This window comes from Anguilla anguilla, chromosome 3 (genome assembly GCF_013347855.1).
Source record: "Anguilla anguilla isolate fAngAng1 chromosome 3, fAngAng1.pri, whole genome shotgun sequence".
NCBI lineage: Eukaryota > Metazoa > Chordata > Actinopteri > Anguilliformes > Anguillidae > Anguilla > Anguilla anguilla.
The window spans coordinates 21,894,664-21,922,315 of record NC_049203.1 but is presented as its reverse complement, the minus strand read 5'-3'; the positions used below and the strand labels follow the sequence as shown (position 1 = coordinate 21,922,315).

The following is a 27,652-nucleotide window of genomic DNA, read 5'->3' as shown; positions in this document are numbered from 1 at the left end:
CCAGGGGGTTGCGTTCCATCATCAGAAAATAAACATCATCTATCATCCTTGTAATGATTAGCCAGTGACAGCTGGAACTCTGCTTTGCATAAATGTGTACTAATGCTGGCTGAATAAGGGGCGGGGGGGAGAGGAGCCTATTTTTCATACCCCGAGATTAGATGTTGTCTGCCGAGCGTTATGTGTGGTTGTTACCGCGCTGATAATCAGCAGCGGGAAGGGCAACGTTAGTCCGGATGGCGAGATTTATTTATTTATTTATTTATTTATTTGCGGAAGAGAAGGCTGCTGCGCTAAAACGTTGCGCCGCCAGGCTTTTCCGCGCTCGAAAGTCCGGTTCTCTAGCCAAGGAAGGCTCTGCAGGCCAACAAATCCCTCGCAGCTAGGCCAGAGAGAGTCAAGCGCAGGCCCCTAGAATCAAGTTGAATTCGGTAACACGCCTTCCAGTTGGTGCAGAAAAAGTTTGGTTTTCCCGCTTATCAGAAAAGCTTGTTAAAAGGCTGGTGAAAACGTATAAATGCAGAAGCGCTGCCGTGGAATCGACGTGAAGTTAGTGAACAATTCTATTCCGGCGCAACTAAAACTTATTTTGATGAACCACACATGAATGTGCACAATTAGTTTAGTGAACCACACCTGGAACTGCAGTGCACAGCTAAAGCTTATTTCAGTGAAGCACACCTGAACTACAGTGCACAGCTAAAACTTATTTCAGTGACCCACACCTGGAGAATAGCACTTGCTTACAAGCTTTTTTCTTCAGTTGAGGCCATATTGCGTCATTCAACAGATACTTTTTTTTATCAGTCCTCACCTGTCAAATATACCTTCAGTTGAGGCGCTGTTTCATCATTCAATTGATCACTTTTCTTTCTTTGTGTCCTCAGTTTCCCTTTAACAAGTGTATACCAGACTATAGGGGCCCCGTTGCATCCTTCATAAAAATCAATATTTCATTTGTGAAAATTAAGGTAATATTACTGTTTACTATCGCATCTTTATGTGCGTGTGTATGTATGTGTGTATTTGTGTGAGTGTGTGTGTGTTTACATATATACGCACACATACTCTCTCACACACACACATACGGTTATACAGGAACAGAGCGCCTTTGTTCTGTAGACTCCTGAGTTTTTGTTTTGAAATGCTGGGTTGAGATGAACTTCCCTCCAGGAGAATATGTCTGCTCTCTGACCACAATGGAGCGGAATTTTCAAACCCGCATTCTTTGTGAAGATGTAAAATATATTATTTATGTTCAAACCACCATTACATTGTTGACTTTCTCTTTCTTTTCTTTTTTTTTAACCGTCGAGATGAAAAGGCGGTGGCCCTCGCGCGTTCGCTGTTCGCTCGGAGACGGCCTCCGAGCCGCGTGGATGTTTACGTTTTGCGGAACCGTCTCGGAAGGTTCTAATGGCGGCGGCGGCGCGTTTGAAATTCCGCCCATGGGTCAGACGCGTGGGAAGATTCTCCCTCTTCCCGATCGGTGGAATTCGCTCTCGTAATCACGCGAAAGTACGGTCCGTAATCAGAACGCTGGCGGAGGTTCAGAGTGGAAGAGCGTGCAGCGTGATCCAGATGATGCTTGTCCTTGCCGGTGTGTGTTTTGTGTGCGAGTGCATGCTCTGTACTTTAAAGTCACTCTGGAGTTTGAATTCTTTCCCTAAAGGCCTTGTGAGGTTCTTTAGGTTTGTCATGTCCTCGCCAGAGTCGGGACGGGCTGACACTCACACCAACGCTTTAGTAAAAGTGCTCAGGCGGTGGAGTTCAGGGCAGTGGAGAAATGTGAGGTGTTCAGATCAACCGTCCTTTACCACGTTCCCCCCAAACAGAAGGAAGAGTGCAGGTACAGGCCTGAGTACTTGGTTCCAATAGCGAAGGGGGCTCCGGTGGTTCTGTATTGGTGTGGGGTGCATTTCCCTGGCAGAGTTTGATGCGCTCCTCCCCGTAGAAGGCTAGGTCAATGCTAATCAATGCTCGATGATTCAGAGTGATCACCTTCATCCCATATCACAGCATTGCTTTCCTGCTGGGAGGGGTCTCTTCCAGGACAATAATGCCCCTGTCCACAGAGCCCATGCAGCCACCCGGTAGTTTGATGTACAGTTAAATGCGAAAGTATTGGGACAGTTGTGTCAGATTACTTGTTTTTCCAATTAATGAAATTAGTATTTATTTAATGTGGTTAAATCATACATTGAACTATATTTGAATGCCATTCAATGAGTCAAGTCCCTGTTTCAAGCATAAATGTCAGGACAAATTATGTTTGGACTGCTTTAATGACATATTATATTATGACTTATATTACTTATGCAGTGTGTTCATTGCATACCCTATGCATTTGATGTCTGCATCAAGTCTGCGACTCATGGACATCACTAGGTTCATGATTTCATCCTTTGAGATGCTCTGCCAAATTTTTTACTTCTCCTTCTTTCAGTTACTGTGTGCTTGCTGGGGTTTTCGGAGCGAGCGAAAAGCATGTCCAGTGGTGTTTAAATCTGGTGACTGACTGGATCATGACAAACACTTCCACCCTTTCTTCCTGATGAACTCTTGGTTTAGAGAAAATTTGGTTGAGTTTGTTTTATGTTTTTGTTAATTCTGCCCCATAATCATTGTTTGTTTTGCATAATTAAATTAGTGCAGAGGAAAATACCTAATTTAACTGTATGTGACAATGAAGTTTTCTAAATGCTGTGGCCTTCTCAGTTTTGATTTTGGAGCAACAGTTTGAAACAGCGTTTTCCACCTCCAGACAAATTAGTTAGTTTTTTTTAAATGCATAAAGCAGGTTAAAAGACTACTGTGCATAAACAAGAAAAGGGCATTAAGGAATGATACCAGAAATAAAAGGTATCTGCAAATATAAATTCTAGTTTTTACATATACGATAAGCTCACTAAATTACAACATGATAGTGATTTGTAAATACTACCTGGCTGCTGTTCTACACTTAAAGTCTACAACATTCAGATCCGTTACAATAGCGACGAAGACTTATTCCTGTTGGGCACAGGCTTCAAGAGCAGTGAGGTATGCTAGCAGTCATTTATTCATCATCCTTATGGATACCAGCAATGCTTATGGATGCTGTGAGCCGCTTTCAGTGTAAGCCAGTTACAGCGATGGGTATAACGGCAGCGAGCTGAGATCTGGAGTCCGCGGGAGAAACGGAGGCTGTCCCTTTCACAGGGCCTGCGAATTTATGCTGAAATGCTGGCGGACGAGCCCGATGCAGTTTGGCGAAATTTTCTCCGGAGGAGGGGGCGAGGGGGTGGGGGGCAGGGGCGAGGGTTAGGGAAACAGCAGGCTGAGGATCGGCAAGGGGGCGGCGCGGGTGCCCCCGAAGCCCGGCGCTGGGGTTTTAATGAGGGCCAGCCGAAACTCTGGGGAGCAGAGGCCTGGAGGCCCCGTGCGCAGTGAGGTGGCATTCCTGACCTCCCCGAGCAGCCGCTGCTACCCTGACTTCCTGACTCCAGCGGACCCCTCAGCCGCCGAGTTTTAACACTCTTCCCCCCCCCCAAACCTACCCCCCTCCATTCTGGCAGGCTGGAAGTTTCAGGAAGACAGCAGTCGGTCGGGGTCCTGCATAATGCTGCAGCCAAACAGACTGGCAGGCTACTGCAGTCTCTCTCTCTCTCTCTCTTACACACTCTCTCTCTCATTCCCTGTCTTTTTCTCTCTCTCTCTCTCTCTGTTCTCTCTCTCCCCCTCTCCCTCATTCTCCACTCTTTCCCTCTCTCACATTCTCTCTTTCCCTGTCCTTCTCTTTCTATCTCTCTCTCTCAGGAGTTCTTTCCCACCTATAATGTTGTGGTGTAACACATTAGAAGTGCTAAAAGCTGAGAGATTGCTGTGAGGTTTAGCACTCTTTTAATTTACACTAAAGAGGTGTTCGGTGTTTTTTTTTCCGGCCGCGCTCCTTCTGGGGCGGAAGGACGGAGGTGTTTGTATGTTTGGGCTCTGTCTTGTGCCCATGAGGATACGATCAGGACCCCAGCGGTGTGTCCGTCCCACGTTCTGCATGTGGGACCAGACGGTCTGTGCCGGGGGCTAATGCTAATCTAAACTAACAGGTCCTGACCTCTCACCTGGGACTGGTGACAATACCTTATTTCTAAATGAGCTTTTACTTTTTATTTTATCTGTGATTGCTACTATTAATTATTGAATTTATTTTAATTCTCTCAGTTCTTTTTTATGACTGTTTGGAGAACTTTTTGCTTTTTTGTATGCTATATAATCAATGGTGCTATATAATCAAATATTATTGTTGTTATTTCTATTATTATGGTTGGCCAGTTTTACTGATAATTAACCAACACCATAGGTGTAGCACCTAATTGTTTTAGCCTTTGTTTAATTTACTTAATAGTAAAAAAAGTGTGGAGGGTATCAATTTATCCATTTTGATTTATCAAAATTGATAAATGTTTGTTTGGCATGTAAATGATTGCCTTTAATTTGGGCTACTGTAAAATATCTATATCCAAATTCACACTGCTGGGGCAGGGATAAAATTAAGCTTCACATTAAGATAGAGCTGTGCTCGTGATGGGCTTCACTGTTATGCATGACGAGAGCATGCCAGGACTTGCCATTGCTTTAATAAAACCTCAATGTAGCAAAGTCCCAAAAACAGATGGCAAGTCATTCAAAAACAGATGCTATTTTGCATAGCAACACATCATGAATATTTATGGCTGATTATTTTTTGACACTGATAGCCCTATAAGCAGTCAGGTGAACCTCTTCAGGCTTGTTTAGAGAGGGGGGGGTTAAGGGCTACATTTACAGCCTGGATTTGGAAGTGATTGCGATGATCATGTGTTACCTGTTGGAAAGATAGTAACGGTAGGAGGTTTCTGGGTAAAACCTCAGAGCATGTGGTCTGGTGGAACGGATTCATCTCGGCCACGCTCGTCGGTGGAGAGAGTACACCGCGACAGAATTCGGCTGGAAAGCTGTCATTTTCTGATTCGATTTATTTTGCCTTGGTTTTATTTTTTTTTGTTTTTACCCAGATTCCGTGAGAACGATAGGCGAAGGTTTCTCATCTGTTTGTTTTAAAACCTGGAATAATCCGGAATTCCCTCATCGCCCTGTGTCCAGCTCTTCTGTCCCTACCCAGGTGGTCACGGCGTGTGACCGCATCATAGTTTAAAAAATATGTAATGTTTCCTTGTCATTGTTGAGTAATTGTCATGTACGTACAAACATTTTGAATTTTTTTTTTACATACACACTCTCACAAACACACACACAGTATAAAAGGAAGTGTTATGCTAATCATTGAAATCTGGCTTTAATCAATATTGAATTGACTTATTTTGTTAGTAAAGCTATAGCACCAATGATTGTGATTTAGTAAATCTGTGCTGTGCATCAGTTTGACGCCTGAGGTTGTTCCAGGAGGGGAAACGAGGGGTTTAGCTTACAGTACATATACCGAGCACATGCAGCACAGGTCTTCATTGTAAAGGATTGCGAACTAAACACATTCCCTGGAGTTCACTTTCAAATGCATGCAGACTTTCTTCAGAAAACAAACTTAACTCCGAGGAGAGTGAGAGGTGATGTAACAGTAGCAATAACAGTAATTACATGATTCAGGAAGCACAACCCTGAGACCTGTATTCAGTAAACATGTCCTTGTATTTGGCTCGCGGTTAAATGTGAATGTTCACCACACCAGATTCCCCAAAATTCTGTATTTATCAAGAAAATTTGTTAAGTCAAATGTAAGGATAAATCTTGATTAAACCCCGACTAGACCTGGGTCTTCCCATTTAATACAGGGAGATCAAACTTACCTCCACATACAGTAATTCTGCCATTACTCTTGCTGATTTGTCATCCTTTCCTTTTTATTTTCCTTCGTAAGCATCATGCCTTGATTATCATATTAATTTAACTTGGTCCCATTTGAATTGAGGACTCACCCAGAAAATGGATCTGACTCACAATGTATGTGCCTTCTGATTCTAATTCCTGGAAATGGCTTCTGACAAGGCAAGGGCAGCTGGAATGTATCCTTGTGACCCCAAGAAGAGATACTGATGCAGATTTCCGTCCATACACAGTCCAGGATACACGAGAGCATTGCTGCATCTTTTGTATCACTGAAAAGCTCTACACGTGGAGACCCATTATCACATTGTTTACTTTGTGCTATTTGTGCTACACGTTTTAATCAATTACTGTGGACGCATCTACACCGACATTCAATACGTCGTATTACACATGGGGAATTCGAGCAGTTTGATGAGTGGCAGGTCAACTTTAGTCAGTAGATTAATTCTCAGATTGATTTCCAAACAGTAAAGTAGCGCATACAGTATGTCTGTTTACAGAAGCATATTAATCCATCTGCTTGATGCTGACTTAGATGAAGATTTATTTCTGATTGCTGCATTGCTGCTCAGGTTAATCTGTTCTGTTGATTTCTGCCTGCAAACATTTCTTTTTAGTGCTCTCTCCATGTGCTTTTCAGACAGAGATTCTATTGCTAATCTTGGCAAGCCTGTTTCAAGCTCTGTTGAATGTTTTGTGGGAAATACTATTTAGATTTCATCTGTCCACAGAAAACCCTTTGTCTGTGTGAATCAGCGGCAAGCCACTTCAGGGACAAAAGCTCTTATAAATTTTGAGGAGTGCTTGTTTCTCTCCTCTCAGGTAAAGTGGGGCACTGAAAAACAAGGGCATGGTTGTAGCAGGTAGCGCTGGCTGCCTCAGAGAGCTTTCCCCTGCCACTGTTTGTGTGCGTACCTCCGGAGCTGAGCTCTGCCCATATGCAGCGTGATTTAGAGCCCTTTGTGGTAGACCGCCCGCCCCTACACACACACACACACACACACACTCCCAAACACACACGCGCACAGGCACGCACACACACACACGGACACACACACAGACATGGACACATTCACAAACGCACACACCCACACACAGAGACACACACACACACACATATTCCCAAACGCACAGGCGCACGGACACACTCACAAACGCACACACACACTCCCAAACGCACACGCGCACGGGCACGCACACATACACACGGACACACACAGACATGGACACACTCACAAACGCGCACACACCCACGCACACGGACACACACACACAGGCAAATGTGCACGCGCACACACTCGCGCTCACACACACACACACACACGCACCACCACAGTAAATTTTACGGCTTGGAAGCGGCCGCCGTCTCCGGCATGTTTAGACAGACTCCCGTGCAGACGGCGGCCCCGGGCCCCCTGGTACCCGCTCGCTGATAAAGAGCCGAAGGGGGCCCTCTGATTGGCGGCCGCCGGGGCCGATTTGGGCTGCTTGTTCAGACGGAGGTGGACTTCCTGCGTGAGGGTGCGCAGGCACTCGGGATGGATAGGGGCTGTCAGCGCTGGCAGGGGGAGCGGGGGCCGCAGCTGGGAGCTGTTTGTCTGCAGCTGGAGTCCATTTCCAGTAAATCTGAACCTCGCCACAACATTTGATTTAGCATTCCTCGTAAAGTTATACCTTATGAGAGAGAAATGCACGGACGGACACACACACACACACGCACACGCACACAGAGGCGTACATGCATACAACCACACTCTGAAAACACATAGAGAGAGGCTGGAACACATGCTCAGAGATAACAACAACAATAATAATAATAATAATGTTGAAAAAACTACTAAGCCACTAAAAATCTATCATATGTACTGTACAAATATGGCTGTTTTAGACACACACACAGACACACACAGGCATACATGCATACAACCACACATACAAATACATACACAGAGACTGAATACATACACAAACACATGCTAATAATAATAATAAATTATTATTATAATCTACTATAACACACACTGTGCAATATTGCTGCCTTAGACACACACACACACACACACATTCATATATTCACATACAGTCTTGCACACGTTCTTGTCCGTGCCCAGTAATTGCTCGCTCTTCTCCTCTGGGCTCCTGTGTTTGGCGTCTCCCTCCCCGGCGCGCTCTCTCTCCCGCGGGGTGAGAGAGGGAAGAGCCGTGTTTACGGCGGGCGCCCGGCGTCGGGCCCGCTTGATCAGGCGCGGCGCGGCCCGACGCCGTAGCGCTTTGACGCGGGCCAGGGCGAAGGCTTCCGCTAACTAAGCCACGGGGCCGTCCTCCGCGACCCTCCCCCTGACCTCCGGGGGGCGCCGCCGCCGAATTCTGCATGCCGGAATATTAATATTTACCAGGTACCCGCACCTGGCCCCTGCCCGCCGGCGCGCGGCCGATCCCAGCCCCTCATTGGCCGGCGCGGTGGTCCTGTTATAATGACTGGAGCAGGTGTCATCAGGACATAGCCATAAGTTATTAATACGCCTCCTATACCACCTGGAGGGGTCCTCTTTCCCCCGCACCCCCTGCCACTCCTAAAATATTCAGCACATCTTCTTATGGGGCCTCTGACACATCAGAATCATTAGACTTCCATCTTTTACCATCGGCTCCACTTTTTCCTTCCCAGTCGTTACCAGAGCTTCAACACGTTTTTTCCCCCCGCGCTCACAGTGGAGTGCGCGCGTGTGTGCGTGTGTGCGTGTGTGCGTGTGTGCGTGTGTGTGTGTGGGTGCGAACGGTGATGGAGCCTAGTTCTGCCGTCAAAAAAATTATAATTCTTTCAAAAGGTAAGACCCCTCTTCATAATTACACCAATACTGGTGGCGTCTTTGCTGGTTTGGTTGGCTCAGTGTTTGAACAAACATTGTCTTTGAAATGTTAAGTCTTTAAATATGATAGTGATGAGGAATGCCTTTCGGAGAACCTCAGGCAGAGTTCTCAGTGTGTCACAGGGAAGTTTCTTCCGGAACATGTATTCTGGGAAACACATGCTTCTTCCCAGCTGCAATTTTCCGACTTCGCTCGCTAATGCCTCGGAAGTTGAGAAGATTCCAACTTTCCTTTTCCATTTCCGTTCTCTAACAGATCTTCCACATGAAGGACCGACCTTTTACGGGAATCCTCGCGCTGACCTTGCATTCTCTGCGTTTGACATGCGAAAGCCAGGGGAGTAATTTCAGCGCGCCGCTAACGCTCCCAAACCCAGAGTCCCGTCGACAGGCGGTCTGCTCCCCACCGCTGGATCAAACCCACGTTTTCGGTCTGTCTGCACTCGATCCTCGCATTTGTCCACCTCTGCCCCCGGGGGCCTGGCGTGTGGCACGCTGCGATTGGCCCGTCGGGGGGGTCGAGTTTCACCCACCTATCCCCCCGGAATCACATGACCCGTTTGCAGCGTGGGGGGGGGTCGCTGACTGCAAAGGAAGTGTGTGGGCCAAAGTTTTGGGAACGTGACGCGACTGAACACAACCCGAGACGTTTGTTTTTGTTCTTCCCACGCGGCGACGTCGCCCGAGTAATTTAATTTGGCGGTCCGGGTCGGCCGTGTTCTGCGTTTAACGGGAGGGCAGCCCGCGTTGCTTTTGCGAGCCTTTGTGCAGCAGGGGACTGCGTCTGGTTCAGTGCAGAACCCTTTCCCCGCTTCCCCGCCTGTATATGAGACGCACATGGGCTGGCGCTGAGGGAGCTAGCATAGCCTCCAGAACCACCGCAGCCTGCTTGTGCTCAAAATGGCTTTACTGCGGCTGTGCTGTGCTGTGTGGCTGTGCTGTGCTGTGCTGTGTGGCTGTGCTGTGCTGTGTGGCTGTGCTGTGCTCTGTGGCTGTGCTGTGCTGTGTGGCTGTGCTGTGCTCTGTGGCTGTGCTGTGCTCTGTGGCTGTGATGTGCTCTGTAGCTGTGCTGTGCTCTGTGGCTGTGTCGTGCTTTGTAGCTGTGATGTGCTCAGGCTTTAGCTGAAGGCTGAATCTTCAAGTTGCTGCACACTGCACCACCTGGACCTCTCCATAGCAAGGAGTCCTGATCTGCTTCATATGAACACAGAGCCACCGTGCAACACCCCCCTCCTCCCCCCCCCCCCAATAGAAATGCACATGCTCTCCCGTCCTCCTTGATTTCACAGGCCTTTCATCCCCCTGTCCCAGCAGCCACCGCAGACATGGCGTCCACGGATTGCACTTCCCTGCTGATCTCTCCCAGCGATTCGGCGCACATCTGAGGGCTTCCTCTCCCCCCCCCCGGACCCCGCGGTACCAGGAGGGTCGGCCCGCCGCCGATCGGGCTCCCGCTGCGGCTCCGGGAGCGTTTACACGCCGGAGTCTCCCGCCGCTCAGCTAACGAAGCGCGCCCCAGTAACCCAGCCCCACCGGCTCAGCTCGTCAGAAACGGGTTTAACGTCGTTCGTTTGAATGTCGCGTGCGGGGGGGGAGGGGGAGGATTAAAGCCCCCGTGTCCTCCAGCCCCCGCCGGCGCGCGCGCTGTGTGGCACGCGATCGCCGCGGCGACGCACCGGCCCTCGCCGCCGCGCCGAACGCGTCTGAAATGAGATTGCCTAACGCCGCTCAGCTGGAACAGCAGAAAAAAAAAAAAATATTAATCTCCGCACATTATTGTATTATTATTATCCGGGCAGTCCCGGCCAGGGCAGCGCTCAGTTTTGACTGGGCGCTCAGATTGATTCATAAATTACTCGTGACTTTCGTCGGCGAGAGGCGGACGAAATTCGGCGGAATTTTCGCTTGATATCGTTATAATAAAAATGAATGACCTATCAAGAATTTCAGAGCATGATCTATCAATACTGTCATCTGCGGGAGAGGGGGGGGGGGGAACAAAAGAACCCCGGGCGCCTGACTCGGGCGTTCTGCTTTCTGAGGAAGATCTCGGATCCTCCGTTTGGACGTGACGTTCGTAACGATGCGCGGGCCTCCCGACATCGACGCCGCCGCGCGCCGCTTCGCCGGTCGTTCGTCTCGGCGAGGGGCCGTCTTCGAGAGAGAGAGGTGGCCCACGATGCACCTCTGCGGCGCGGCCTGCCCCTAATCCCGCGAGCAGGTGGGGCGGGGTGCGGAGTTGGGATGCCCTGCGGTCCGGCCTGTCTCACCTGGCTGGCCGTGTTCTGAAGCTCACCTGCGGCGTGTGCTATATGTGCCAGCTCAGCACTGTGGGTAACTGCAGCACATCCAACAACTACCCCTACTTTCTTTCCTAATGCGGAAAACAGATAATACTTTTTTAGCATCAGTGTTTGTGTGTATGGAACAGATTTAATGTCATTTTTTTACGGTTTTTTTGAATGTACAATACCAAGTAGACACGTTGAAACAATGGCCCGTAATATCTGATTTAGAAAGGCTTTGTTGTGTTTGAGCTACCAGACACAGTGCATCTGCCTGTTGTGTGTCTTTACGGCATTGTGTTGGCGTACAGGGGTGCTTCTGCCATCGAAAGCTGAACCTCAACAAGAAATGTTTTTGGTTTTTCCTCTTTGAAGCATTAAATCTGCTGTGCACTGGCGTTACTGTAGAAACACCCACACTCACTAGCAAGGCCATCATAAAACGTTTTGATCTGAAAACAGTAGCGATGCCATGCCATGTTCTGTTTACCAACATATTTACATATTAGTGCTTTGAAGTATTTTGTTAGCCCAATGCTACTCCAGGCTTGTAACAACAAAGGTGTTATGCTTTGTTTGCTCTTTCCCTGTAAGAACTTGCACCAATCGATATTTTTCTCATAACGCTCCCATTAGCAACAGCGGTAGGGGATTCCTGAAAGTCATTACTGCCGGAAGGAGGGAGAATTCCACGTCCTCCAAACGGAGCTGGAGAAGGTCAGCCATTCCGCCATTTTCGCCAGCTTCAGCCTTTCAGAGCAACTCAATAAAAGATTCCGGAATAAACCGTGACGCCGCTTAACAACTTGTCCAGGGCCTTGTGACCCGCGACCTCTCCTCCTCTCCACCGCTCTCGATCGTTGAGGTCATGATCAAAGGAGGGGTGGAGGGGGTGACTGCCCAGAGCCTCAGTACCCGTGCCGTGGATGGGGGGCGATGGGGGGGCGGGGGGCGGGGGGGGGGGGCAGTTTCCGGCCAGCGGTGTTGGTTCTGGGAGTCGTGGGGGTGTAGCATGGGGGTAAACTCCACGCCTGTCCCAGAGAGAGGACTTCCCCTCCGTCTGATCTCAACAGGCCGACTTGTGACCAGAGAGCCTTTGATGCCCCTGATAAAGGCCCAGTCAGATCCAGCCCAGTGGTGCGATGACCCGCCTTCCACAGGTCAAATGGTAAAGGTCAAAGAGCAACACTAGCTTTGTTCCCAAAAATAGTCCTTTCATCCAGAGTGTGGACTCCAAAATCCCCGTATGTGCCGAACTTCTTTTAATATATCAAGTAAGGGCCTATGGAATTTTTTTCACATCAGTAAAACCATAATTCTCTGTGCCTGCTGACATAAAAAATTTTAAAGGGAAAAATTGAGCACTACTTATTCATTGTGGAGCTGTAGTAAAAGTTACGCTAAGAAAAAAAAGTTTGAATGTTAAATATTAAGAAACAAATGTGAAAGGAAATGAAAACTTTCATGAAAAGATTTTGTGTGATTCATATTTACAGTAATGTCCTCCTCTGGCAGTTATATTTTTACACATTTTTCATATTTATGTCCAATAAATTGCCTCCTCCCCAGCACTCACACACCACCCTCACAAGCGCCACGTTTGTTTCCTCGGTTTCCCTCCTTGATCAGGGCTTGATAAATAGTTGGAGTCCGATTCTCTGACACTGTCGCCACCAACAAAGGCCATTTGTCTGCCTGCAGCTGGATCGAGTTGAGCTGCTTTGGGGGCCAGTATCCGATTCTCAAACTCCAGATGAGAGAGAGAGAGGGAGCTCTGTTAACAGAAGAGCCAAGAGAAATTTCACAGAAGTGCTCCATTTTGTTTCATTATTTCTTCCAGCGAGTATTATTATAATATTGTCAGTTCAATTTAAAATTCTTCTCAGTGCCACTCCCACCCTTTGTTGCCCCTGACGACCTGTCCAGGATCAGCGCGCCTGCCCTTAATCACAGACCGTATCCCTGTGGTACCAGCGCTGGCCCCTGATCCAGGATCAGTGCTCGAGGGCAGGATTTGTCTGCGGCTGCAGCGCGGCAGAGGTAGCCGGTGTTGCTCATTAGCGATGTGTGAAAGGGTGAGAGCCATGTGTTCGTTAGGAGGTGGGGCTTGCCAGGGGCTGCCCGGTTGGTTAATTGATTGATTGATTGGCCTGCAGGCGAGTGCCTTGATCTCGTTGCTCGCTGCAATCAGTCACTGGCGTGTTCAGGTGGACAGCGACACTATGCTAAAGCATCATTAGCGCTGTGCACTTCCTGGACCATGTTACCATGTGCTAATAACATGAGCAGCAGCTTTTTGGACTTCACATTTTTGTAGCTACCTCATATCAATTTATCAAAATATAACATTTATGAATAAGTTAAAATATATAAACAATGTTTTGAAGCCTTTAGTAAATGAAATAAACTGCACTGTGTACATTTATTGTTCCTGTCGCTGTTGTATTTTGCACTCTTTATTACTTGCATTTATTTATACAGCACCTTTCATAAATGACTGTTACACAAAGTGCTTTTTAGAAATAGAACAATAAAAGTGAATTAAAATGGGTGCATACCATCCTCTATGCAGATAAATGCATTTTTATTACAATTAATAAAATAAAAAAATTGGGACATTTTTAGTTTGGGAAACCTACAATTATTTACTATCCCCACTTCATATTTCCCTGAACGGTCGACAGGAATCAATCTACTTCCAGGTCAGCTAAAGTTCTGTTTCCATTTTAGAATTCCTGTTGTGAGGACCTTTGACCTCAAAATGGCTGCCACCGGCACAGACAGAACAATGGAACGTCCCCAGGAACGTCCACCACTGGGTGCACCTGATGAACGCACAAAGCTCACCTGGTAAGTCCCATAAAACCCACTTGTTCCTCAGGACTGAGGGATATCCCACAATTCAGTGTAAAGTCACAACTCCTTGTGAAATTGAGATGTTCCAAAATTTGTGTGGATGATCTGGAGTAGACGTACGGCAGAGTGATCAAAGGAGTTTGGTGAAGCAGCTTGACTAGCGGTAGCAGAAGCTCTGTCGTAATGAGCAGGACTGTATTTCACATTCAGTGAGATGGCCACAAGGACAATTCTGTAACCCACATTTCTTGAAATATCTAAATATTCTTTTCTAATGCTTGTAATTTTAGTACCCTTCATTATTTTTAGGTAACTGTGCTATAAATGATCTAGAAACTTTAATCTGTTTACTCGCAAGATTAGTGTTTGGAGCTACAGTTGGCCATTTTGTTAGTCTCTAAAGCACCATAAAACTCCTTCATACTGTTTTTCAGATGTTTTCATGATGTCCTCCAACTGTTTATGAATTTTAAAAAATTAAAATCATTATTTCAAATAGAGCAAAACATGCCAAAAATTTTATATGGCAGAAGACAAATTATTATCAGTCAGTCATAGTGTACATGCTGTCACACTCATAAGCATAACCATGACCCCTATCCCAGTAATACTGTAATACTGATTAGACTGTGCAGATTTTCCACTAAGACTAGCCAGAGGTCACAGCTATTTAATAATCAGTACAAACAGACAAAATATACGAATAGCATGTTGCAGTTGACCTGATGTGAAGGATTTCATGAACAAACCCCAGGTGAAGAAACCTTATTTATGTATAAAAAATCTTCCACCCCGTTCAGCAGGGCTACTCTTCTGCTCCACAACTTCTAATCAAACTTTTCTGCCTGCCTCTTCAATGGATTTGAATCATTTGAAATGAAATGTACAGAGAGTCAAAGTGAAGAATATAACTTTGAAGTACCCGTGGAAATGTAAACATGCCAGGTTGCTGGTCCTTCAGCGAGTTGTTTGGTCTAGAGGTGGATAGCTGCGCTTCCAAAACACACGCTAGCGTCAGTTAGTGCCCGCCCACATCCGGCTGTCTGCTGGTGATGCCTGGGGACAGGTGCGGGGAGGGGTGGGGGGCGGGTGGATGATGAAAACCCCTCTCTGGCTCATAAAACACCCTTATAAAAACGCATCTCTGGGATTGCAGAAGCATGCAGGAAATTCTGTCAAAATACGAGCGCCTTTAGATTCATACCGCAGATGTCCGTTACTAAGGGTTCGGCGTCATGCGCCCGTGACATGCGAAAAATCGGCCATAAATAAATCTCACTAATTATGAGGCCCTGTCCCATTGGCCTTGCCTATGTTTCATATTAACGCACGGTGAATGACTGGGGGGCCCACTGGGGAATCGAGTCATTAGAAAGTTCCGGCAACTGATGGCTGCCGGTGCTCTGCTAACGCACCGTTCCCGTCCTCTTCACATCTGAACCTGCACTGCGAGAGTAGCGCACTGAGCTACTGGACCGGGAGACCTGACTGACGGGCAGGTAGGGCTGAGCCTCCGGGGAGCTGCAAAGGATTGTGGGAGAAGCGAGTCTGGGAGATGTGAGGGAATCGGAGGTGAAAGGGCTGTCAGTTTTCCTGCCTGTCTGTCTGTCTGTCTCGCAGATCAGAGGGCCAGACTCCAGACCCAGCGCTCGCATTGGCAGAGAAAAGGATTCCTTGATCTCGTAGACAGCAGATCTCACTCTTGACACCATATACCATTAAACCTAGTCTGTAGCTCACACTTGTGAATAAGAGTAAGACGGCACAGGTGTATTAGCACTGGATGATGCTCATAACAAAAACTACGAAAATATATTGTTATCGGAGGAAAACTAGGAATTATCTGGCAGTTTAATATTTATTAATTTATTTAAACCTTTGTTGTTTCATCTTAAATTGTAGAGCTAATTGCTAATCATGCTGGGTGTGGTTTTATATGTGCGCACAGACACACACACACTTTGTGTAAGCAACTTAGAATGTAGGAGAACAAGTGTATTTACCTCAGTTTATATGAGCAATAGTGTGTAACAATACATACAATTTATTGTGGCATGTGCCATAAGTTCTTACATATCCATAGTCCAGTGATAATACCCTAGCTACATGCAATCCAGGAGAGATATGTGCATTCCCCGGCTGTGCATGTGTGCCGTTGGAGATCATTTACACTTCCCACTCCAAATGACCCACCCCTGTAAGGCTTTAACTATGTGAAATATCTCCATTAAGCCCCTGTTGAAAATCTATTTGCCATTTCGTGTTCAGCACTAGAAGGCCTGTATTGTCCTGGTTATTAGTGTGGCTTTCCTTACAGTGCCTGTAACATTCAGAAATACGTTCGCCGACAGTAGGAATACATGCATCGTGCTGTTTATTTACCGAGTACTTCCCCTGTGCAATGCAGGGGCACGTGTTTCCTGTAAGTACCGGAGCCGAAGCTTGAGCACGTATATATATAAAAAAAATGTACAGCCCTTCTCTGGCACCAAAGGTCTTCGGAACAATGCATCATTCACCCGCACTCTTATGCACCTGCGTCGGATTACAATGAGAGATGTACCCGCTAATGCGGCGGAACTTTATCACCATATGGTGTCAAGGAACGGCGGAACCTGGACCCTCTGTTCATTATGTATGGAAGGTGAGACAGTATCTGGAGCCACTGAAGGAAATAAATAGGTTTGGATCAGCATGGCCCATTTCCACAGGTGATCTTTAACGGGTCGGCAAACACAGTGCATCCGAGATGCTCCTTATTCGTCAGGGCCTTTTAACCGGGTTTAGGGGAAATGCCTCATCACTTACGTCTCCCTTTTGGTTGAAAAGCATCCGTCTAAATAGCAGCGCGTGATTTATTTATTTATTTAAAAAATTTTTTTTAAAGAACTAAAATAATTTTTTAGAATTGATTTTTTTTTTCATATTTCCGTACACTTTGTGTTTCGTGTTAAAAAAGGTCTAATTTCTCTTCGAATTAGCACTGCTTTCTAATTACAGAATTGTGAGTTTCTGATCGGCTCAATGCTCACACTAACCTCTTGTTCTTTGCTCCGTGAGATTTCGTACCCCGGGGCTATTTTGCCTTCGTTCATTTCTCTGAGAGAATAAGGAATTCCAGTGGCAAAGGCAATCAGCGGATTTGGATCAAACGGATCCTCTGCAGAATTTGCTGTCAAAATAAAACCATTTGTTCCCCTTGCTCACACCCACTGCCTGGTCCCTGGACCTATCTTTCTCTTCAAGTCATGCGTTTTATGTGGTTTCTGCAACCATTTCCTCAGGGCCAGTCTGTCACTGTTAATTTTGGACAACACGGCAGCTAACTTTAGAAACTGCTTAATATGCGTTTTGTCTTTTCATAGTATCCTTTTTCATCGTGGTTTCTGGAAAAGGACTGGGATCGTGCCCTTGCCGACATAACGAACACATGGAGGAAAATGATTTTAAAAAGCTGCATAATCACTTTGAGAGCTACCCAGTACCCTACCTTTAAGATGTCTGACGTGACACAACTGAGAACTGAGCAATGTGGAGAAAGGATAACTACTTTGCTTCAAAGAAGAAAAAAAAAACAGATTGCTTGTACATTATTTAATCAATCAAGACTCGTTTTCGTCTTAAGATAAAAAGAAGATTTGACGTAGAGCTGAAAACTCTAAGGAATGGCCTCCGCATCAAGGAAAAGGAGACGCCGCAGTAATGGAAAAACTCATTAGTGCCACGTGCCTTTAGTGATTTCTGCTCATGCTTCCAGTGCTAGATTGAAATACTCTCTCATGGAGAAATTTATTTTACAATATTATACAAAAATGAATATATTTTCATTATCTAAATATAGGAGTATTTGGAAATATACAATGTTGTATTACAAATACATGCATATATTGCAATGTATATTTTTGACAGTATATGAAGGTGTGAATACATTCTATTAAATGACGAAATAATGTTTAAAATATGTATGTTGTCCTGTGTTTTGTACCTTTTAAATATGTTAAAATGCTCTTATATTTTTGTTAACACGTGTATATTCCATGGGTCCCTTGAAAAAGATATCTTTATCTCAATGGGACTCATCTTAATAAAGGCTATATAATAATATTGTATTGTGAGTAATAATAAGAATAATAATGATAACATATATGTATAAAGGAGGTTTCTAACAAACAGTTGTAGTTTCTTCTGCTGTGTTCCTGTATAACTGCACAAATAAATAGCATCCAGCAATGACACCATCTGATGTTTTTTAGATCAAGATGAATGTCTTTGAGCCGATAGTGTGACATGGATGATTTTTTTGGTTTCTTGAATGCGTTGGGCTGCACGGGACCTAAAATAATGACGCCTGCTTCCAGGCGTCCAGGGGAGACAACGAGCATGTGATTTCAAAAGAATCGGCACACAGGACCCGGTAACAAAAAACCATACTGTATTTTATAAAATGTACAAAAGCTATATACACACCCAGCACAGCAGAGGTGCAATGGTAGCAGGTACAAAAGACAGCTTTAATTCCAACGAACAAAGGAAAAGAGTCTGTTATCGTTACACTGTCATTGAAAAGTTCCTCTGGTTGCCAGTCTTTTGAAGGAATAATTTTTTTAAGCCTTCTAGGTTCCTCATCCACTCGTGTAATTGGCTTTCAGTCCTCACAGAGCGCGTTTTGAGTCCTTGCATATTCCTTTGAACACAATCTGTGTAGGGGCACAGGGCTTCCAGTTGCAGTTCCTGTTTGAATTGCCAGGCTGGCACTGAGACGTGTGGCTGATCTCTTCAGTCATCTCGGTCGTAAAATATTATCTGACAGACAGGCCCAGCTGATGTGTCTCGCCGCGCTGCAGTGCAGTGCGTTGGCTTCTCCAGGGCTCTGTAGTGCAGTGCAGTTTCACTGGTTGTACCTACGTGCCCTTTTGCCCTGGTGAAAGCTGCATATGAGCAACTTTGCAAAAAAAAAAAAACCCACTGTAATCAAGTCATAAACATAATTGACAGCACATACCATGTATATTATTAAACAGGAAGTTAATAAAGAATGGAAAGTTTTCTAAATATCTGTATATATTTTATCTTTTACCTGGGTTTATATATGTTACATGTCTGCTTGAAGTGTTTGCGTTTTTATGGTATTATTCAGTATCTCAAGGCACTTAGTAAACTTGGTTCAGTCTCTAAAGGGCAACTCCACACACTCAACAGTGGCCTGTTGTTCATACCCTGCTCTAACCTTTCACTGCAAGTATGGCTTGTTTTAACAGAAAGAAAACGGCCTACTCAATCTCTTGTCTAATAATATTGTTTGTACACAGTAATATACATATTGTGTGCTTCAGCATGTAGCTTCTGACCAGTTTCTCTTGAACTGTCAGAGTCCCTATAATCCTGGCTGAGGTCAGTGCTTTTTTCTGTTTGCAGAAAAAAATCCTGTGTTCTTCCTCATTAGAGAGAGAGGGACAGAGAGAAGGAGAGACAGACTGAGAGAGACAGAGTGAGAGACGGAGAGAGCACGGACTGAATATTTCTTGTCCTGCCGCTCTCCATTTTATCGTAGGACTCCACGGTCCCTAAAGCCTGCGTTCCATTATGCCATTTCTGCATGTGACACACACACACACACACACACTCACACACACACACACACACAGACAGTGCGCAGAGTCATCACATGCATTTGCACCGTTACATGATCTGACTCACAGGCAATTCAAATCCAGTTAAAATGACGAAAGATGCATTTTTCTGACCCAAATGAGACACCGCGCCCTTTTGTTTCATGTGACACGCGTGAGTAAACAACAGGCATAAGCGCGTCGGGTTCGTCAGATCTTAAGCCCAAACTGGTGAGTGAAATCAGCGGGAACACGAGGAGCTGCTCAGTGAGTCACAAATCGTGTCTGCGCTGCGATTGGACGAATAAACCGAAAACAGCGGCGTGACGCGAGCTCTGTGCGATGAATCCGAGTGTGTGACTGATGACCTGGAACTGGAACGGGCGTGGCAGAAACGGCGGGGTGAGTTCAGCTGCTAGTGACCCAGGCCTGTGTGGAAATGGCTTGGCATGACCCGGGTTTAAGACATCAAGTTGAGAAACCTGCTCTCTTCCGCCAGAGCCGTTAGCATGGAGCTCATGTCCCCGATGGCCATGTTGCCCATCCCGGCCGGCACCGGCGGCAGCAGCGTCACCGAGTTGCGGGGCGTGGTGAGCCGGGAGGAATTCTGGGACAGGCTCTGGAGGACGCTGGGGCTGAGCGTCCCCGACATGAGGCTGGAGTGGTCGCCGTCGTCCAGCATGGCGTCGAAGTCGATCTGCGCGTGCTCCAGGCGCTGGGAGGAGTCCACGGTGCTGGAGACCTGCCCCGCCCCCGGGGACGCCACGGCCACCGCCACCGCCGCCGGCGTCGCCCCTTCCGCGGGGCACTGCAGCGCCGCGGGGGCGCCCCGGGGCGCCTGCGGGTCAAAGCCGCCGCCGGGTTCGAACATGTGGATCTGCCCCGTGTAGAACATGGCGTCGTCGTCCCGGCAGCCGGAGCCACTGGGGCGCTTGGGGCTGGCTTCCGAGGTGCCGTAGCCGGGACTGAAGTCTGACTGGGGGAAGGCCGGGGGGTGCAAGGCCCCCGAATGCTGCCTGCTCAGGGTTTTGGGCTCTGTGGGGGGCCTCGGCTGGATCAGCCCTTGGTAGCCGTTCTGGACGGGCCTCTGGGACGGCATGGCTTGGCCTTGCTGGCTGGCGTTCATTTGGGAGTAACTCTCGAAAGAGACCCCGTGGTTCTGACTGCCCCCCGCCTGGGGGTGGGTCCTGGACCGGTAGTTCTGCGTCTCGGGCGTTTGGACCGCCCCCCTGCCGTTTGGCCCCAGCATGCCCGAGGAGCCGTCCGCCGGGCCGGAGCAGAAGGGTCGAGGGCCGGGGCCGCTGCTCTGGGCGTGGCCCGCCTGGCCGCCGGGGTTCTGGCAGGGCTGGGCGCAGCTCATCCTCTGGGGCGCCAGGCCCGCGGTCCGGCTCTGCTGGGCCACGTGAGCCAGGTTCTGGCTCATCTGCGCCACCTGCTGGTTGGAGCCCACGCCCTGGAAGGGCCCGAAGTTGTGCTTCTGCTGGACGAGGGCCAGGTTTCCCCGGGGGAAGGGCTGCTTGGCCTGGCCGTGCGGGGTCTCCACCGAACCCGAGCTCACCTCGTTCCACTGCACCGGCATGCTGGTCCTGCTCGGCCCGGGCCCGGCCGGGAAGTGCTGCCGGGAGGCGGGGCTCAGCTGGCAGGCCGGCAGGGCGGGGCCAGCCGGGGCCGCGCCCACGTCCGCCAGGGCCATCCTCCGCTGGCCGTAGAACTGCGGCTGCTGGGGGCCGGCGTTGCCCCGGAAACCGTGCGGCTGGCTAGCGTACGCGGGCGCGCCCGCGTCCTGGCCCGCCCCGCCGCTCTGGGACCGCAGGTACTGCACCACGTCGTCCGGCAGCACCAGGTCGTCCTCGCCGCCCTGGGCGTCCCCGTCCACCGCCATGGTCTCCATGGCGACGTTCTCGGAGATGCTGGGCGGGCGGGGCGCGAAGGGGTGGCGGTGCAGGCTGCCGTCGGAGCGGGCGTAGCCCTGCGGCGCCAGGAGGGCGCGGCGGTCGGGCGGAAGGGCGGGGTTCACGCTGCTCATGCTGCCGAAACGCTGGACCCGGGGCAGGGGCGGCAGGTCGGAGGCCAGCCGGCGCACGGGGTCGCTGGCGCGGCGGGGGACGCTGGCGGGCACCTCGTGGGGCATCAGGCCGGGCGCGCCGTACCCCAGGTCGCTGCAGCGGCGGGGGGCGGCGGCGACGGCGGCTCCGTAGAAGTGGCGGGCCGGGGAGTCCCCGGACGCGCCCGCGTGTGCCCCCAGGCTCATGCGGTCCATGTTGGGCAGGGGCGTGGGCGGGGCCCCTCCGGTGGCGGCGGCGTACTTGGCTTTGAGGCGGTAGTGCTGGGCGGGGGTGAGGCTGAGGAGGCCCGGAGCGCCCCACGCGCCGCCCCCGCACTGCGAGGCCTCGCTGGAGCGCCGCGACAGGTCGGCCGAGATGGGGTCGTACGAGTCGGCCGAGCTGACGTTGCTGGGGCGACCGAACTGCGAGGCCTCGCTGGACCGGCGGCTGGAGTAGCAGGGCGAGATGCCCGAGGATCGGCGGCTCAGCGTGTAGGCCGAGCTCATCATGCTGGTGCCGCTGTCCCGCCGCTCGTTCAGCTGGTTCAGCACCGTCACCTCCGGGGGGGTCAGCTCGCCCATGTGAGGGCAGGGGAACGCTGTGAGGGGGGCCCCAAAACCTGAATTCTCCAATAAGGAACCTGCGGCACAGAGAGAGGTATTTAGAGTGTGGCCCCTGATTCTCTTACACATGCCTCAGAGCCATTTAAAGTGTGGCCCCTGATTCCCATACACACATCTCAGAGTAATTTACTGTGTGGCCCCTGATTCTCTTACACACACCTCAGAGTAATTTACAGTGTGGCCCCTGATTCCCATACACACATCTCAGAGTAATTTACAGTGTGGCCCCTGATTCCCATACACACATCTCAGAGTAATTTACAGTGTGGCCCCTGATTCTCTTACACACACCTCAGAGTAATTTACTGTGTGGCCCCTGAACAGTTGAATGAGCGGAGCTTGTTCTCTGAATAAATGTTCAGTGGGCTCAGTAGTTCTCTGGATAAACAGCTGAGTGTGTGGCGCTTGTTTTCTAGATAAACAGTTGAATGGGCGGAGCTGTTATCTGAATAAATGGCTGAGTGGGAGGAGCTATTCTCTGGAGAAATGGCTGAGTGGGAGGAGCTATTCTCTGGATAGACAGTTGAGTGGGTGGAGCTGTTCTCTGGATAGACAGTTGAGTGGGTGGAGCTGTTCTCTGGATAGACAGTTGAGTGGGTGGAGCTGTTCTCTGGATAGACAGTTGAGTGGGTGGAGCTGTTCTCTGGATAGACAGTTGAGTGGGCAGAGCTCTTCTCTGAATGAAAGGCTGAATGGGTGGAGCTATTCTCTGGATAAATGGCTGAGTGGGAGGAGCTATTCTCTGGATAGACAGTTGAGTGGGCAGAGCTGTTCTCTGAATAAAAGGCTGAGTGGGTGAAGCTGTTCAGTGAATAAGAGACTGAGTGGGTGGAGCTGTTCTCTGGATAGACAGTTGAGTGGGTGGAGCTGTTCTCTGGATAGACAGTTGAGTGGGCGGAGCTGTTCTCTGGATAGACAGTTGAATGGGAGGAGCTATTCTCTGGATAAGAGACTGAGTGGGCGGAGCTCTTCTCACCTGTGGCTGGGATGGGGGGCAGCGAGGGGTTCCGGGCCTGAGTTGTCTGGTTGGCCCAGGAGCAGGAGTCCCTCACTGTTTTCAGCTTCTCCCTCTTGAGGTGCTCCAGCCTGTAGGGGGCGCCGGCGCTCTTGTGCAGCTGCAGGCCGACCGCCGCGGCTCCGGTTCCCGAGGAGACGGTGGAGTCGACCACGGGGGCGTCGTCCAGCGCGGTCAGGTCTCCCAGGCTCCCCCCGCTGTGCGTGGTCAGCTCTACTCCACTGTCGTTGTTGGCGGCGCTGCCGAGCGGAGACGGCTCGCTGCTGCAGGAGGACTGCCCCCCCGGGCTGGACTGATACATCTGGGGGGGGAGAGAGGGGGGAGGTGGGGTCACTCAGCCGCAAGGAACAGCATTACCACATCATACAAAAGAGTATGAATGCATGTCTATGCACACGCCGCTTGGTTATACGTTACTGGTTATGGATATTGTGTTATGGTGAGGTGTATGTACTGTATGTAAGTCACTGTGTCAGGTCAGGAGTTATTTCTACGTAGCTGTATAGTGTGCAGTCTGTGTTTGTTTGTCCATCAGTCCTTGTCCTTCATTTTTTTAACTTATCATGTGATCCCTTATTTATAAATCTGGATGCCCGACCACATCCATCACACAACCTTATCTGCTGTGGCTATAACTCCTTAATTCCAGCACACCCAATGCAGTCTGGGACTGCACCTCGGAACACTACAGGTGATCGACTGTCCAAATCTTAGGCCGTCAGTAGTGGCCAATGGGTGGGGTGGGGGGGGGGCGTACCCTCCTGACCGAAACCCTGGAAAGGGCTGGCATTGGGACATTCAGAATTCACTTCCAGACTGCAGTGATTATCGCTGCAACCGTCCCACAGCTGTCTCAACCCTTCACCTGTTCATTTAGCCTGAGTGCTAAGCGCTATTTGATATGTGTTCTGCCCGGGGCAAGAGCGTCTCCTAAATTTATGCAACGTGATGTGATGCTGCACGAATATGACGGTCATTATCCAGAAGGTTTCCTTCCAAGACGTGCAGAACTCTGGCCTTCACGTTCACTCTCTGAAATGCACTTTCCCGTCAAAACTTCTTGTACTTTTTCTTTCTTAAAATTTTTTTTTTCCTGTTCTGTGCCCTTCGCCTCAGGTAAAACAATTATAAAGCAGAGGATGCAGCAAGTGTTTCACACATCTCGGTGTAGATCGTGTCACTCGTTTAAAAACGCAGGGCTGAAATTTTTTTGCCACAAGGCCAGCAGTGTTTGAGAAAGGTGTAATGTGTAATGGATGGGTGTAAGGTGAACCGTCTGCTTGCGTTACCCAGGTATTAAAGGTCTGTAATGATTCTAATTCATCCTGACCCAGACTGAACTAGAAAGCAAGTCTTGATCACAGCGTGATCTGTGGAGCTATTTGTTCAGCGTGACACAAAGCAGTCCTGGTGTTTGAATATTGATGCTCTGATGGCTTTTATCCTTGTGTGATGCGGGTTTCTGCCAGATCTGCTGGACACAGCGGGGGGTGGGGGGGGGTGAATGAGGTGGGGAAGGGGGGGGGAGGGGATTCTGGGACACCCAGATGGTATGCGGTGTTCAGAATGAACGCTCACACGAGAGACACAAATGAATCCCAGGTGCGAGGAATTCACAGCTACATACACAATATTTTGCCAATTTTTTTTTTAACTGCTATAAAACCAAGCACTTGTCTTGCATTAAATATAGAATAATGCTAATTGTGCGATAATCAGCTGTGGGCCTTGTTGATAGCATTAACAGTATACAATGTCACAGTGTGTCCTGCATTCATCAAAAGTACAGTAGCACAGTACTATCCATGACATAGTGTAAAGCCTAAATGTGTTTTTACTTATAAAAATGGCGTAAGTGTAAGTCCATTAATGTTTAATGAATAACTCCCCAAATGTGAAACCAGAACAAAGACATCGTTTGATTCATGCTTTTAAATGAATTATGGGACACTGAAAGAATGAAGGGCTGAACTGTAGCTGTGCTCACCTCAGTAATGTCTGTCCTTAAGGAAAGTTTTAAGGAAGAGAGAGAGAGACGTTCAAGCAGCAAGCAATGAAGCGGTTATTTTAAGCAAGGGACAGCGCGATATAAGAGGAAGACAGATCACTGGGCTTAACAAGCAAAGCACAACATGTTAGGGTTAGTACAGAAGAGTGAACAGGGGTCAGAAATATATCTTAATTATTATTAATCTGCTGTTGAATACATATGACCTAAAGTACCCTGATTGTGTATGATTATAATGATGTTCTTTTTACTTGGTATTGATTTTTTAAATAGAGTTTTTAAATTCAGAATCTTATCGGAGCTGCCATCTCTGCATGACACCATGACCTCCCGCATTTGAATGATCTGTACGCCGCGTCGCGACGACGCACGCAGACAGACCTGCGCTCTTACCACAGAGTTCTCCGTCTTTATGGACTTGACCTGCAGACAGTCCTCCGTGCCCCGGAGGGCAGCGTTGGCCTCCAGCCGGTCCTCGGAGACCCTGGCGCCCAGCTTGGCGCTGGCCTCGTTCTCGCCGTTCTCCCTGGGGGGCTGCGGCCTGGGGGGCCCGTCGTTCCGCTGCTTCTTGGTGACGTGGGCCTCGGGGCCATGGACGGTCTTCACGTGCTTCCGGAGGGAGCTGGGGTCCGTGTAGCGCTTGGTGCAGCCGGGGATCTTGCACACGTACGGCTTCTGCAGAGAGAGAGAGAGAGTAATTAATTTAATTGTTGTAATTAATTTAATTCAGTTAACTTAATAGATAAGTATTATGTTCCTATCATTTGTGCTGTTATCGTTGTTGCTGCTTGTCTTCTTTTTTCCTTTTGATTATATATTCTTACTGTAGTTGATTGCTGTTGTCACTACGCTTCGGCAATATGTATTTTTAAATATGTCGTGCCAATAAAGCATTTGAATTTGAATTTGAGAGAGAGAGAGAGAGAGTGAGACGCCGCCGTGCGGCCTCCGTCGGCCTAGCGTCAGAGCTAGCGTTAGAGCTAGCGTCAGAGCTAGCGCTCAAACATATGACTTTGAATTAAAGTTTCATTTTCCTCTACTTGCTCAGATTAGCTGTGACTTGTTGTGGTCGCGAGCGCGCAATTAGAAGTATAAATGATCCGCGCGAGGCGGTGACACGCTGATTTCGGTTACAGTAAGTGCCGGTGATTCATGAGCCCCGGCGTCGTAATAAAGTTAGCGTTAGCGCCCCAATCCGCGGGATTTTCGCCGTCCTACGCTCTTCCCTGTCTGCTGATGGATGGTCGCAGGATTGAAGTGGTTCCAGGTTTAATTATGTATTCGCGATCTGCAGGTGGTCCGGCTCCGCAGGGGGACGAGCCTGATTCGCGCTAATGCATTGTGGGTCGCCGTGCTCTCTCGTTAGTCCCCGCGCCTCATTATTTACGTACACAGAGCCCTCATTAATGGGACAGGGGGGTGAAGGTCTGAGAGCAATCACCACGGCCGTGGACCCGTCTAATTTCTGCATTAAGCTTGAAGTCTTAGGGGGGGTCCTACGCCGTGCCTAAAACCTACCTTAAAATGGTGGCGCAGTGAGTGCCTTCAGGGAACAAGTTAAAGTTTTCTTCAGAAGTCTGCAAGTTTACTTGGGTCTCTCAGGCTAATTTTCACGAGAATCTGTGTGTGTGTACGGCTGCCCCGTGGGTCGACAGACACTGTCCCTTCACTTTGTCTTAGGATTAAATTCAAATATTATGCTTTTCTTCATAGATGCAGCTAACCAGATCAATTCTGATGACTGCCAAATTCACCAGATTCAAAATGGAGAAACTGGAAAACTAAATGCATTCAATGGTGAGTCAAGTTTAATGCTTAATTGAATCCAAGCCGTCTTCTCAACCCCCCCATAATGTCGAACCCTGAACCTTCACCGGGAGTGTTGCGGGCGCAGCGGGCAGTGCCGGTCCGGGTAGGGTACCTCGTTGGAGTGGGTGCGGTTCTGGTGCTTGGCCCGGTCCGAGGCGTTGGAGAAGGCCTTGTTGCACCCCTCGTGCTCGCACACGTAGGGCTTCTCGCCCGTGTGGGACCTCAGGTGGGTCTTCAGGTTCTCCAGGCGAGAGTAGGCCTTGGAGCAGCCTTCGAACTGCAGGGCAGAGAGAGGTCGGTTTGGAAATAAGCCTGGCCAACACCTCCCCATAATTCCAGCACCAGTACATACACTGTACAGAATTCCGTTTTTTTCCTGAAGTTAGTTTCAGTTTTCTCTTATGTTATTCGCCATAATTTGATATTCCTTTAAAACCTTAGCAGATATCATTAGATTAGCAGAAAAAGGCAATATAAAAGCAAAGGATCCATATTCAAAAAAACCTTCTTAAAGTTCATAAAGAGGAAATCTGTCTGATGGTGCCCGTAAGGGATATACAGGCTATGGCTCTTAATAAGGACCCATGGACCCTGCCACCCCTTTTTTTACTTTAATTGCATGCCCCCTTCCTGTCAATCACCGATGGGAAGTCAGCTCAGAAGTCATCGG

At 48.7% G+C, this 27,652-nt stretch overlaps 1 protein-coding gene and 1 long non-coding RNA gene across 4 annotated transcripts in view; one reads left to right on the top strand and one right to left on the bottom strand.

Annotated features, from left to right (window-relative positions):
• Positions 1–17,791, top strand: part of LOC118224141 — a 28,905-nt gene extending 11,114 nt beyond the window's left edge. For 2 of the 3 annotated variants that reach the window (XR_004764579.1, XR_004764580.1), the window contains exons 2-3: positions 13,748–13,867; positions 17,239–17,791. This is a non-coding gene — a long non-coding RNA (uncharacterized LOC118224141). Of the gene's footprint in view, positions 1–11,653; positions 11,735–13,747; positions 13,868–17,238 lie in introns of all 3 variants that reach the window. The other variant, XR_004764578.1, reaches the window with a different exon arrangement.
• A 497-nt stretch (positions 17,792–18,288) lies between these two features.
• gli2a (GLI family zinc finger 2a) overlaps positions 18,289–27,652 on the bottom strand; it is a 96,362-nt gene continuing 86,998 nt past the window's right edge. The window contains exons 11-14 of the mRNA XM_035407728.1: positions 27,095–27,259; positions 25,567–25,848; positions 23,127–23,466; positions 18,289–22,167 (exon numbers count right to left, since the gene is read on the bottom strand). Coding sequence (XP_035263619.1) covers positions 19,943–22,167; positions 23,127–23,466; positions 25,567–25,848; positions 27,095–27,259 — 3,012 coding nt within the window. The 3' untranslated portion in view covers positions 18,289–19,942. The remainder of the gene's footprint in view (positions 22,168–23,126; positions 23,467–25,566; positions 25,849–27,094; positions 27,260–27,652) is intronic.